This window comes from Callospermophilus lateralis, chromosome 10 (genome assembly GCF_048772815.1).
Source record: "Callospermophilus lateralis isolate mCalLat2 chromosome 10, mCalLat2.hap1, whole genome shotgun sequence".
Taxonomy (NCBI): Eukaryota; Metazoa; Chordata; class Mammalia; order Rodentia; family Sciuridae; genus Callospermophilus; species Callospermophilus lateralis.
In genome coordinates, this window is record NC_135314.1 from 56,474,525 (window position 1) to 56,489,262 (window position 14,738).

Sequence of the window (14,738 nt, forward strand, 5' to 3'; positions counted from 1 at the left end):
TTGAAATCATCTAGACCAGTAATGTCCAAATTGTGTTCTGTGGACCTCTTTTTTTTTTTTTTTTTTAATTGTTTGTTCCTCCCTCCCTCTCTCCCTTCCTTCCTCTTTCCTTCCTTTTTTCCTTCCTTCCTTCGATGGACACAATACCTTTATTTGTTTATATTTTTTTGTGTGGTGCCAGGGATCGGACCCAGTGCCTCATGCATACTAGGCAAGCGCTGTACCACTGAGCCACAACCCCAACCCTCTGTGGAACTTTTGAGATTCTGGATGTGTCTCCTCCTAGTTTTGTTTTCTCTGAGACATTTGAAAGCTAGTATGGTAGCCACTACCCACAGGTGGCTATTGAGCATTTAATATGTGGCTTATTCAGATTGAGATGTCATGTAAATATAAAATTTACACTTGAGTTTTGAAGATACAGTAGGAAGAAAGAATATGAAGTATCTTTTTTTTTTTTTTAAAGAGAGCGAGAGAAAGAAAATTTTTTAATATTTATTTTTTTGGTTTTCGGCGGACACAACATCTTTATTTGTATGTGGTGCTGAGGATCAAACCCAGTGCCGCGCGCATGCCAGGCAAGCACACTACCGCTTGAGCCACATCCCCAGTTCATGAAGTATCTTTTCTAAATTGACTACATATTGAAACCATATTCTGGACATGTGAATTAAATATTATTTAAAATTTTTTAATGTGGCAACAAGAAAACTTTTAAAATGTTATTATATTTCTATTGAACAGATGTAGATCATCTGCTGTATAACAAAACTCTGGAGTTTGAGTGATTTGCCTAAGATTATATAGTAGATTAGTGGAACCAAAAGCCTCTTGCATCTGGATTAATGCTCTTTCCACAGGATTATGTAGCATTAGGTTGATCTAATGAAAGTTATTTGGTGACTCCCTGTGGCACAAATCTTGTGTTCATTTTGCAGGGCAGTATTAGAAAGAAAACATATTTAAAATTGATGGTCAAAACAATGTTTGGAGTACTTAGCCTCACTCCTTATTAGTACTGACTATTAAGTGAAATCAGTCATACCTTTTGGAGACTAGTAATACATCTCTGATTCTGTATGACCCCAATTCACTTACAGATTTATTTTATTTATTTATTTATTTATTTTTTTTAAAGAAAGAGTGAGAGAGAGTGAGAAAGAGGGAGAGAGAGAGAATTTTAATATTTATTTTTTAGTATTTGGCGGACACAACATCTTTGTCTGTATGTGGTGCTGAGGATCGAACCCGGGCCGCACGCATTCCAGGCGAGCGTGCTACCGCTTGAGCCACATCCCCAGCCCCCAGATTTATTTTATTAATAATGATTTTTACATTTACTCATGATGCTGGGAACTTTTCACTCGAACAGTTGCATAACTTGCATTTTCCCCCAGCATTCTATTGCTTCATGAATTGATTTTTCAAATTGAATATGCCATACACTTCTTTCTTCTTTTGTGCTTGTTTTGTTTTGTGATGTTAGGGATTGAACCCAGGGCTTCTCAACGGTAGGCAAGCATTCTGCAAGTGAGTTACATCCCCAACCCCTTAACCTCATTCTTAACTTTCATCAAACTAGTTTTTAAAGAACTTTATGTATGTATGTATGTGGTGCTGAGCCTCAAACCCAGTGCCTTGCACGTGTTAGGCGAGTGTTCTACTGCCGAGCCACAATCTCAGCCCCCATGAAAACCAGTTTTTGTTCGTGCTTCTTTTAGGTAATAGTAGTAACTGCATGTTGGTCAGCTTTTTTCATTGTTCCGCCTGCTGTTTTGAAACTGCTACTAGAGTTTCTATCACTGCATTAGTATCATTTAAGATATCTTGAAAGTAATTGTGTTTTAAAAACAAAACATTTTATTGTATTTTCTGTAATAGACTTTTCCTCCAGTAGTTTTGAATGCTGTTGACTTAGCTTTGCTATTCCAAGTCAGTTATCAGATCAGCAATTGTATTTTTCACGACCAGTTGTGATATTATACTAAAGACACTGTCTAAACATTTATAATGTCAGTAGATAAAATTTTTAGTGATTAAATATGATTTTGGGATCATGTGTTTTATTTATGTATTTTATATATATATTAGTTGTAGATGGGCACAATAGCTTTATTTTATTTTTATGTGGTACTGAGGATTGAACCCAGTGCCTCACATGTGCTAGGTGAGTGCTCTACTACTGAGCTACCATCCTAGTCCTGGAATTTTGTACTTTAAATAATCGTAAACTAAATAAAAATGAGGGGAGAAATTAAAATAAGCAATAAAAAAGTAAGGAAACAAATTATCTTTTTAAAAATTTTTTGGTAGTTTAGATGGACAGAATACCTTTATTTTATTTGTTTATTTTTATGTGGTGCTGAGGATCGAACCCACTGCCTCACGCATGCTAGGCAAGCGCTCTGCCACTGAGTACATCTTTTTTTTTTAATTTTAATTAGATATATATGACAGCAGAATGCATTTTGATTAATTGTACACAATTGCAGCACAACTTTTCATTTGTCTGTACACGATGTAGCGTCGCACCATATGTGTAGTCATACATACACCTAGGGTAATAATGTTCATCTCTTTCCACCATTGTTCCTGCCCCCATGACCCTCTCCTCCCTTCCCTCTTCCTCTCTCCCCTTTGCCCAATCACAGTTCCTCCAATTTCCCCATGACATCCCCCTCCCCATTATAGGTCAGCATCCACTTGTCAGAGAGAACATTTGGCCTTTGGTTTTTTTGGGATTGGCTTACTTCGCTTAGCCTGATATTCTCCATCTCCATCCATTTACCTGTAAATGCCATAATTTTATTCTCTTTTAACACTGAGTAATATTCCATTGTGTGTGTATATATAAAATACACACATACACACACACACACACACACACACACACACATATATATATATATATATATATATCACAGTTTCTTTATTCATTCATTTATTGAAGGGCATGTAAGTTGCTTCCACAGTTTACCTATTGTAAATTGAGCTGCCTCAAACATTGATGTGGCTGCGTTACTATAGTATGCTGATTTTAAGTCCTTTGGATATAGACCGAGGAGTGGGATAGCTGGGTCAAATGGTGGTTCCATTCCAAGGTTTCTAAGGAATCTCCATACTGCTTTCTAGAGTGGTTGCACCAATTTGCAGTCCCATCAGTAATGTATGAGTGTCCCTTTTCCCCACATCCTCGCCAACACTTATTGGTATTTGTATTCTTGATAACTGCCATTCTGACTGGCATGAGATGAAATCTCAGAGTAGTTTGGTTTCAATTCTAAGCCGGAAGTGTGAATCAGGCGGTATAGCGATACCAGATTTCAAACTATATTACAGAGCAATTGTAACAAAAACAGCATGGTACTGGTACCAAAACAGGCGGGTGGACCAATGGTACAGAATAGAGGACACAGAGACTAATCCACAAAGCTACAACTATCTTATATTTGATAAAGGGGCTAAAAGCATGCAATGGAGGAAGGATAGCATCTTCAACAAATGGTGTTGGGAAAACTGGAAATCCATATGCAACAAAATGAAACTGAGTCCCCTCCTCTCGCCATGCACAAAAGTTAACTCAAAGTGGATCAAGGAATTAGATATCAAATCAGAGACTCTGCGTCTGATAGAAGAAAAAGTTGGCTCCGATCTACATATTGTGGGGTCGGGCTCCAAATTCCTTAATAGGACACCCATAGCACAAGAGTTAATAACAAGAATCAACAAATGGGACTTACTTAAACTGAAAAGTTTTTTCTCAGTAAGAGAAACAATAAGAGAGGTAAATAGGGAGCCTACATCATGGGAACAAATTTTTACTCCTCGCATTTCTCTAATTATTAGAGATGTTAAACATTTTTTTAAAATATATTCATTGATTGTGTATCTTTTTCTGAGAAGTGTCATTTCAGCTCCTTAGCCCATTTATTGATTGGGTTGTTGAAACAAATGATCTTAACTACAAGTCATGCTTGTGGCAAAGCCACTTAGAGAGCTTTTTTTTTTTGTACCATGGATTGAGCCTAGGAGCGCTAACCATTGGGCGACACCCCCAGTCCTTTTTCTTTTTTGAGACAGAGACTCGTTCAGTTGTGGAAGCTGGGTTTGAACTTAGGATCCTCCTACTTCAGCCTCCCAGGTTGCTGGGATTACAGGCATGTACCACTATGTCTGGCCAGAGAAGCATTTTCAAATACGTTTTTAAACTTTATGAATTTGATTTAACTATCTGTATTGATGTATATCCTAAGAACCAAAGTAATTGTAAACAAATTTTCAAAATTGCTTTTAGCCATCATAAAATTGACAATTATCATGAAACTGTATATATGTATGTATGTATAAACTATGTTTGTGTATGTATAATTTATATGTAAATCAAAGAGGTTAACTAGATATGAATTGGTAATAACACTAGGAAGTCTTTTTTTTTTTTCCTAAGAAAACACCAGCTCTGTCCTGAAAAGGCCTAGAAATAGTGAATTCCATTTAGTAGTGAGCATTCCAGCCATCCTAAGACTTAGTATTCAGAAATAGTTAGTATTTCCCAAAAGAACCAGACTCTTTGAAAAAAAATAACTTATTTCTAATCAAAAATAGGGAATACTCAAGATGAACTGTAATTTTTATATAACACAAAGAAGTTATCTGAGATTACTGAAATTGTATCGAAAGAGTCAGGAGTTAACTTGAACAGGCTTCTTAGGCCAAAAAAAGGTGGGGGGTATTTTGAGTATCAGAAAGGATACTATAAGGACTTCTGCTTTTGGCTAAAATGGGTAAGCAGAGCTTCCATGTACCTTCTTAACTCAAGTAACAAAGAATCAACAGTTAAAATACATGAAACAACAGTTCTATAGCCTATGTGTGTTGAGATAGAGTTTAGAATATGAGAAGTCCAAGGCATGGGACGGAGTGTCAGAAAAGAAGACTTGTATGTAGAAGCTTGGAGATCTTCAAGGTGTTTCCTCAAGTATTCAGTAGAGTATACTGGTCAGCATGTGTGATTGAGGAAACTACCCAAGGTTAGAGAAAATGCTGTTGGAAAGGATATAGTGCCCGATGCTTACACAGGGCTGGGAATAGTGCTTGTTCCCACCAGCCACTCTAGAAAAACTCTATTTACTTCATGGAGAATTAAGTAGAGTATTTACTAAAGTCTTGATTTCATTAGTGGAAATTAGCTCTAGACTTAGCACTACTCACACCTACATAACAAATCATAGAAATAAGGTCCAAAAGCATCAAAATGTTTTAATATAACTTAGCTGCCTGCCAGAACAGAGATCAAGAGTATTTATATGAATACAAAGTATTTAACAAGCTAAAATTGGTAATGTCTAGCGTCCAAAGATAGCCAAGTATACAAATAAGCAGGAAAATATACCTGTAATGAGGAGAGATCACTTGAAACTGAGAGATGGTAGACTTAGCAGAGAATGACATTAAGGTTATCATAACTGTATTTCCTATGTTGAAAGAGTTAAGTTAGAGACATGGAAATATTTTAAAAGACAATAATTAAACTTGTGGAGATGAAAACTATGAGTGTGAGATAAAAATTACAAATGGGATTGGTGACAAATTAGAAATTGCAGAAGAAATTGGTGAACTTCAAGGCATAGGAATAGAAGTTATCTAAAATGAAATAGAGGTAAAAAGAACAACCACTCCTTTGTACATACATGCAAGGGGGAAAAGACTGCAATTGAGTTATGGGACAATTTCAAGAAACATAATTTATGAATAATTGGGGAGTTTCCAAAGGCAAAGAGGATAGAAGAGAAAAAAAATATTTAAAGAAATAACATCTTGGGGCTGGGGTTGTGGCTCAACGGTAGAGCTCTTGCCCCTGGGTTTGATACTCAGCACCACATAAAAGTAAATAAATAAAATAAAGATATTTTGTCCAACTACAACTAAAAAATAAACATTTTTTAAAAAAGAAATGACATCTTAAAACTTTTCATAACTAATGAAAACTGTAAATTCACTGATTAAAGAAATGTAAATAATCACAAGAAACGTGATTAAAACCACATATAATTAAACTACTCAAAACTAATCCTAAAGAGTCTTAAAAACATAGCTGGGCATGGTGATACATGCCTGTAATTCCAGTGGCTCAAGAGGCTGAGGCGGGAAGATAACAATTTCAAGGCCAGCCTCAGCAATTTAGCAAGGTCCTAAGGAACTTAGGGTGGTATCCTGTCTCAGAATAAAAGCGGTTGGGGATGTGACTCAGTGGTAACATGCCCTGGGTTAAATCCCCAGTGGTCCCCCCTCCAAAAAAAAAAAACAAACCACAAAAACACATAAAGAGCATCAAAAACATACATTAAAGAAAGGACAGTTTTTTCAACAAATGGTGTTGGGAAAACTGAATATCCAAATGTAGAAAAATGGAATTAGACTTTCTCTCATCATGTACAAAAGTCAAAAATCAAAATCCGTCAAAGACCCAAATGCAAAACCCAAAATTATGAAACTACTGGAAGAAAACAGGAGAAACTCTTGGGAAAACTACTTGTTTTTATTCTCATGCAACAACAATTTGGGGCTTCTAAGATCTCATAAGTTGTAGTGATTTCTCATCACTGACAAGCATTCAGTTCTGCAACTCTAGCTGGGTATCTTGGAATTTGAATTGGATTCTGACACTGTCCACCTGGAGATAGTGTAGGATCCCACAGGTTGAAGGCTCATCTCCAAGACTTGCTTGTTCCCCTCTCTACTTTAGATGCTAGTTGCAAGCCCTAAGTTGTTTAACTAGTACTTCAACTTCCAGTTATAAATTGGGGTTTCTACACTTCCTTCCTTAGTTTTAATTTATTTGCTGGAGCAGCTCAAAGATATCAGGAAAACCTGTGCTGGTTTGTTATAAAGGATATTTATGAAGAAATGCTTGGGACAAATAAACCAGTATGGGAGAAAGGGTACAGAACTTTTTGTTTCCTCTTCAGGCATGCCACCCTTCAGGAACCTCCATGTGTTCAGCTACCTGGGAGTTCCCTAAATCCTATTCCTTTTGGGTTTCTTTGCAAATCCAATGCTGATAAAGTGAGTTGAATAACCCAGGCTTGTGTGTTTTAAATTTTCAGCCTCTCTGTGTAGCATTCTTCTGTGTTATGGGGCAGGAAGCCTCTGGAATGAGGATTCTGTGACCTACTATCAGAGAAGGGTAGTAGAGAATTTATGGACAGCTCCAAGACAGAAACGGGAAGGAGAGATTAACCTTCCTGTGACCCTCCTTGAGGAAGAAAAAATCTGGTTTCTGTGGGCTGCCTCAGTGAGGAAGTTATGAGTCAGAAACCATAGAGTCGAACCAAAAATATATAAGTATGTAAAAGATGCTGCATATCACGAATCGTCAGGGAAACCACACATAAAAACCATGAGATATCATATCCCAGTTAGAATAGCTATACTGAAAAAGACAAAAAGTAATATGTTGGGTGGGGGATATAGCTGAGTTGGTAGAGTGCTTGCCACAAATGCACAAGGCCCTGGGTTCAAACACCAGCACCACACATACACAAAAAAATAAAAAATAAATTACTAAAAAAGTAACGTTTACAAGGATGCAGAGAAAGCAGAATTTTTGTACACTTTGTACTCTGTTGGTGTGAATGTAAATTAATATAGCCATTATGGAAAATGCTATGGAGGTTCAAAAAACTAAAAATATAACTACCATATGATTCATTAGTCCCACTACTAAGTATATAGCTGAAGGAAATGAAATAATTATATCAAAGAGACACTTGCACTCCCATGTTTATTGGAGGATTATTTACAGTTGCCAAGATATAGTCAGTTGAATTGTCCACTGACAGTTGAATGGATAACGTGGCATATGTACACAATGGAACGTTATTTAGCCATAAAAAGGAATGAAATTATCTAATTTGCTGCAACATTTTATATTGAATGAAATAAATCAGGCCCAGACAAATATTACTTTCTCTTGCTCATAGGTGAAAGCTAAAAGTTGATTTTGTAGAAGTATAGAGTAAATTAGTGGCCATTAGAAATAAAGAGGGTAGGGAGATAAGAGATAAAGATTGGCTAATGGGTACCAAAATACAATGACGTGGAAAAGAATTAAGTTCTAATGTTCTATAGCATAGTAGGGTGACTATATTTATGAGAATTTATTATATATTTTGTAAAAAACTGGAAGAGAGTTTCCCAACACAAAGAAATGATAAGTGTTTAAGGAGATAGAAATTCATATTGTTCTGATTTGACCACTCAGAATTGAATATATGGGTCAAATTATCAACACTATATACAACAAATATGTATCATTGTTATATTTGATGAAGAAAAATACACAAAAACAGGCATATTTCCATATAAGAGGGCAAATAATAATGGTGACATCAAATTTGTTACTGAAAAACCAATAGGAGCCAGATTTTAGTGGAGAAATATCTTTAACAAAACAAATTGTCAACTTAGAATATACCTGGCAAAAATATTTTTCAGAGATGATTGTGAAATGTAGGCGTGTTCAGAAATATAAAAATTGAAAGAATTTATAATTAGACCCACACTACAGGCAATGTCAAAGGCATCCTTTGGACAGAAGTAGAATAATAGCCACCATTACACTGAAGCAAATCCTAGACATCATATGCATATGTATCTAAAGAAAAGAGACTTTTTAATTTAAACCAGAATAGTGTTATACCTTAAAAATAAACAGTTCCTTAATAACAAAATGTCTAATCAACGTTCAGATTTCCTACTTTGTCTCATGATCTTTTTTATAATTTTTAAGAACAGAATCTAAACAATTTTTGTCTTGCATTTGGTGACATATTTCTTAAACTCCTCTAAAAAGTCTTTTTTTGTGGTTAACATCCTACATAATATGAAATTTACCCTCTTACTATTTTAAATGGACACTTTGGTAGTATTAATCATGTTGACATTGCTGTGTAACAGATATCTAGAACTTTTTCATCTTGAAGTTATTACAGGGCTAGAGCCTTCTGGAAAATTGAGGCAGTGAGAGGACAAGCCCTTGAAACCCCGGTTCTTATGCTCAAGTCAAAAAGATTTAAGACGTGTTGCTTGGAGTAACAGGCATGAATTTATTAAAAGAGATGGAAAAGCAGAAAGGGGGCCACTCCCCAGGAAGAGAGTCACTTCTCAGAGAAGGACAGCATGCCTCTCCTTGACTGTAGTTTTATTGGGGTCCCAAGGAAGTTTCCAGAGTCCTTGGAACCACCTCTTGACTTTTGAGCGACAGCATAATGACATGAGACTTTCAAGTCCCCACTGCTGTGACCACTCTAGATCACTTTGGCCCACATTGACATTCTAATTGGAACCCTACAGGTTCCAGTGTTCTTATGGTTGGGAGGAATTAATCCTTCTCTTCTTGAATTCTGGAATCTGGACTCTGTAAAAAGGGTTAAAAAAAAACCCACTTCAGAATAACTTATGTTCCTCTTATCAGAATTATCTTGGGCCTCCATATTTCTCCTGCAGATAATGGTAATTTACTGAGGAATGTAACATACCCTGTCCACTTAAGCCAGGCAGGGCTGCGGGCGCTACATTGCTTTTCAAAGGTGAAAGCAGGTGGAGGTCAGCACAGTGGCCCATTTTATAGAATTACTCCTTTAATCTCATATTCCCACCAATCATGTCTTCCTCCCCTATAAAAGCTATAGAACATTAAAGAACTATTGCTGATTTCTTCTTCCCCAAGACCCCTTTCTGTTTCCATGTTTTTGACTTCCCTAGAAATCTCATTTAAGTGGAACATACAATGTTTGTCTCTTTGTGATTGGTTTATTTCATTCAGCATAGTGTCCTTAAGGTTTATCCATGTTGTAGCATAAACTACAGGATTGCCTTCCCTTTAAGGCTGAGTAATATTTGGTTGTACATCTCACTGCATTTTCTTTATCCATTTATCTCAATTGGTGGACATTTGGACTGCTTCTACCAGTTGGCCATTTTGAATAATGTTGCAGTGAATATGGGTGTGTAATGTCTCTCTGATATTCTGCTTTAAAATTCTTTTAAATGTATACTCAGAAGTAGAACAGCAGGATTATATGACAGTTCTGTTTTTGATTTTTTTTTCCTAGAAATTTTTTACTTTTTTCTGTAGGAATTGCACATTTTATAAAACATCCAGCAGTGTGTGCGGTGTTCCATTTTTTCACATACTTGTCAACACTTGTTTTCTGTTTTTTTGATAGGGGCCATTCTAATGATTTCTCACTTTTTTTTTGTATCGAGAAGTAATGTTGACCATTTTTTTTCATATCCTTAATGTCATTTGTGTATCTTTGGAGAAATGCCTATTCAGCTCTTATTTTAAAATTGGGTGTTGAGTTGTAGGAGTTTGTTATATATTTTGGTATTCAAATCCTTATCAGATATGATTCACAGTCATTTTCTCCATTCTGTAGGTTGCCTTTTCACTTTATTGTCTAATGTGCAGAAGTTTTAAGGTTTAATATAGTCCTTTTTGTTTATTTTTTTCATCCTTTGTGAGTTTGATGTCATTTCTGAGAAATCATTGCCATATTTGGTGTTGAAAAGATTTTCTCCTCTAAGAGTTTTTTAGTTAGACTGAGGATTAAACCCAGAGCCTTACACATGGTAGGCAAATTCTTTATCAATTTTAATTTATTTTGAGGTAATGTTTGTATAAGGTTTATGGTAAGGATTCACCTTCATTCTGCTACGCATAGATTTCTTGTTTTCTTGACACCATCACTAATAACTTTTGCCACCCGATTTTTCTGTTTTCTCATTTATTCCTTGGAAAGATGGTGTTAGAGAAGACATTTTCCTTGTGGAACCTGAGTCTGAATGAGTATGCCATTTAAAATGTTACTTGGCTCCCATATTTCATAAGAACTCATAGTTAAATATAAAGACTTGGTTAGATACAGTTTTGTTTTTTTTTTAACAAGGAGACTTTGTAGGTGACACTTTATTTCCTTGAGCATCACATTTTTTTAAAACTTGTTTTAATTAGTTACACATGACAGTACAATGGAGCATCACATTTATTTATTTATTTATTTATTTATTTATTTATTTATTTATTTATTTTTTAAAGAGAGAGAGAGAGAGAGAGAATCTTCTAATATTTATTTCTTAGTTATCGGCGGACACAACATCTTTGTTTGTACGTGGTGCTGAGAATCGAACCCGGGTCGCACGCATGCCAGGCGAGCGCGCTACCATTTGAGCCACATCCCCAGCCCCCTGGAGCATCACATTTAAAATCAGTCTCTTTTTGTGATGTTATTGATATTGCTAACATGATCTATCTACTATAAAGAGGCCCCATCAGCCTTTCACCACAGATTTTAGCAGCTTTCGATGATCACTGCTAAGGTCTACTACTTTAGTAGTAGCTGTAGTGATAATTCCCTCTACTTTTATAGCCTGTGCTTTTAAAAAAATATATTTTTAGTTGTAGATGGACACAGTGCCTTTATTCATTCATTCATTTATTGGGGGGTACTAGGGATTGAACTGAGGGGCACTCGACATTGAGCAACATCCCCAGACATATTTTTTTGTATTTTATTTAGAGAGAGGGTGTCACTGAATTGTTTAGCACCTCGATTTTGCTGAGGCTGGCTTTGAACTCGAGATCCTCCTGTCTTTTTGCACAAACTGCACCTGGCTTTCAGGATTCTTAAGGATATAATGAAAAGCTCTTTATTAGGCTGACTTTGGAGAGAATATTTTCTTTGCCTGTGCAAATTAATCAATTCTTCTTCTTCTTTTTTTTTTTTTTTTCCTTTTTAGTACTAGGGATTGAACTCAGGGGCACTTGACCACTGAGCCACATCCCCATCCCTTTTTTGTATTTTATTTAGAGACAGGGTCTTATTGAGTTACTTAGGGCTTCTCTAAGTTGCTGAGGCTAGCTTTGAACTCCCAAGCTTCTGGGATTATGGGCGTGTGCCACTGTACCTGCCTCAATTCTTTTAAAATAGGATTCTAGTACTCTTGTCACTGATTACTGGAGAGCTTAAGAAGGTCAGAAAAACTCCAGTCTACTATTCTTGAGAGTTAAAATGGAAATATTAGTCATTCTTACCTTGTTTATATTCTCATTTTTCCTGATGTTTTGTTAAGAGGATCTTGTTGCTTACTTTATGAGGGAAGTGGTCAAGTTTGCCATGTTCTTTTCCTTTCCTTTTTAAATTTTTTTCCCCATGTCATATATTGTCAGGCCTCTTATATCATCAAGTATTGGTTATACATATTATGATAGTTATTTGTATTAGATTATAAGATTGGAGCAATCTATAATTGTTCCTCATCAGTTAAGGGTGAAAGTAGTACAAACTTCAGGATTTTTAAAATGACTCTCAAAGAGTTCCATCCCCTTTTCCTTTTAAATCAAGTGCCTAGTATTTGGATGTTCAAGTCCCTTGTGTAAGAATTACATTAGTAACGGTCTTTATTTTTTCAGTTATTCAAGCGAAGAAATGTTGCTACTGCAGAAGAAGAAACAGAAGAAGAAATTATGTCAGATGGTGGCTTTCATGAGGCCCAGATTAATAACATGGAGATGGCACCTGTAAGTAAAATAATAACAACAACTTCTTTTGGTGTTTTTGTGATAAATATAATGAGAGCTAGCGAGAGCATGCGCGTGTGAGCTTGTGTGTGCTCTGTCTCTCTCTATTAGGGATTGAACCCAGGGCCTCATGCATGCCAGGCAAGCAACTTACCACTGAGCTACATTCCCAGCCTTTATATCTCTTTTTGAGTTTAATAAAAAGGTTAAGTTAGATAGCTACAGAAATTACTTAGCATTTCATTTTGAAAGAAACTGCATATTTGTTCTTCATGGTTTATTAAATGTTTATTGTATTTTGGACCGTGTACAATTAAACAAAATTAAGTTATAAAGATTAATTTAGCTATAAACTTAGAAAGAATATAGCTAATGCTGTCATCATTTTTGTGGTAGTTGCTTTTAGAGCTTTCACAAAGTTTTTCCAATTTTTAAAAAATGTGTATGAAATGAATACAGTGTTATAAACTGTATCAGCCTGGATTCTTCAGAGAAAACCAGTGAGAGAGAAAAGATTATTTAAAGGAAGTGGCTCACTTGATTGGGAGCTGGCAAGTTTGAAATCTGTAGGCGGAGAAATTAAAGGAAGAGTCGATGTTGCCAGTCCAAAGGCTTGATTCCTTTTTTGGAAATTCTTTGCTCTTAAGGCATCAGCTGAGAGCATGAGGCTAATCCATATTATGGGGAGCAATCTGTTTCATTCAAATGTAGTGATTTAATGTTAATCACATATAAAAATAATGATATCTAGCATCTAGACTGGTATTTGACCAAATAATTGAGTACCATAACTTAGTCAAGTTGATAGATAAAATTATCATATTCTATTTCTTATCAATTTGGTATCTATATGTATCTTCCTGGCACCATATTGTGTCTCAAAGACATAAACAAAAGTTGTGTCTCCACCTAAGATGATACAATTCTCTTGCATATAGCTAAAAATGTACCAATCCTTTCCCCTTGGGTAATAATGGTATCCTGTAACTTAGATACCATGTTGTAAAATCTGCTTGGCTTTTAAGAGGATGAGAGAAAAGAAAAAGAGAGTTGCTTACTATATATACATGTTTGAGTGTAAGACATGGTCATAGCAGTCATTTAGGTACCTTGGTTTATTCAGAAATTGGTCTTGCATCTTTGAAAATAGTTGCTTTTCTGACTTCCCAGCAGAATGCTTTATACATTCCCTAGTGGGAGTTCTTAATGTTACATATTGTTTACCAACCATCCAACATTTACAACTCAGTTGTTGCTTTCTTAAAATAAGAATTTTGTATCATTGTGACAAATGATTTTGAGAAGAAAGTTAGTTGCTTATACCGGGCATGGATTACAACAGGAAATGGAAAAATAATAAGGCAAGAAAATAATGGGAAACTACAAAGTTTTAATAAAACAAGAAAGTAGTTTTAATGAAGAAGCAAAGAAATAAAAATTTTATTTATTTATTTATTTTAGGGTACTGGGGATTGAAATCAGGGGCACTTGACCACTGAGCCATATCCCCAGCCCTAGTTTGAATTTTTTTTTTAAGAGATAGGGTTTCATTGAGTTGGTTAGCACCTCACTTTTGCTGAGGCTGGCTTCAAACTCTTGATCTTCCTATCTCAGCCTCCTGAGCTGCTGGTATTACAGTGTGCACCATCATGCCTGCCAGAAATTTTAAATAAGTTTAAAAGTCAGCTGTAGATTTTGGCAGTGGCTAGAATCTACAGTCTATTTTTTTTTTTAGTAAAAATTTGTTGAACATCTACTATATGTTAGCCAATAGTGATAGAATGGTAAAATGGAGAGCGTCCTGATTTGAACATTACACAGTTGTGTACATGTAGTAAAATATTACATGGTATCCATTGATATGTACAATGTTTTTATGTCAGTTAAAAATAAATCAGTTGTAGAATTGATCAGTATCTGATATGTATCAGTTAATCCCCCCACCCTCCCCAAAAAGTGTGTGTGCGTTTATCTTTGGATTTCAAGGAGAAGTATCAGGAAAAATGTCTAGTAATGATGAGTTGGGCATGGAATTAAAAATAGGTCACGTGAGAGCAGCTGCTTCAAGTTTAGAGATCTTGAAAAACTGTCTTTCAGAACTTAACCTTTTAATTGTCATAACAAAGAACAACCAGTCATGTATTAAGCAAGGAGACAA

The 14,738-nt window shown here is 35.6% G+C and overlaps 1 protein-coding gene across 2 annotated transcripts in view; it reads left to right on the forward strand.

Moving 5' to 3' along the window:
* The window catches only part of Kpna1 (karyopherin subunit alpha 1), a 67,335-nt gene that overhangs the window by 24,475 nt on the left and 28,122 nt on the right, over positions 1-14,738 (forward strand). For both annotated transcript variants that reach the window (XM_076868897.2, XM_076868898.2), the window contains one exon: positions 12,473-12,580. In XM_076868897.2, the coding sequence (XP_076725012.1) occupies positions 12,473-12,580 (108 nt within the window). The remainder of the gene's footprint in view (positions 1-12,472; positions 12,581-14,738) is intronic.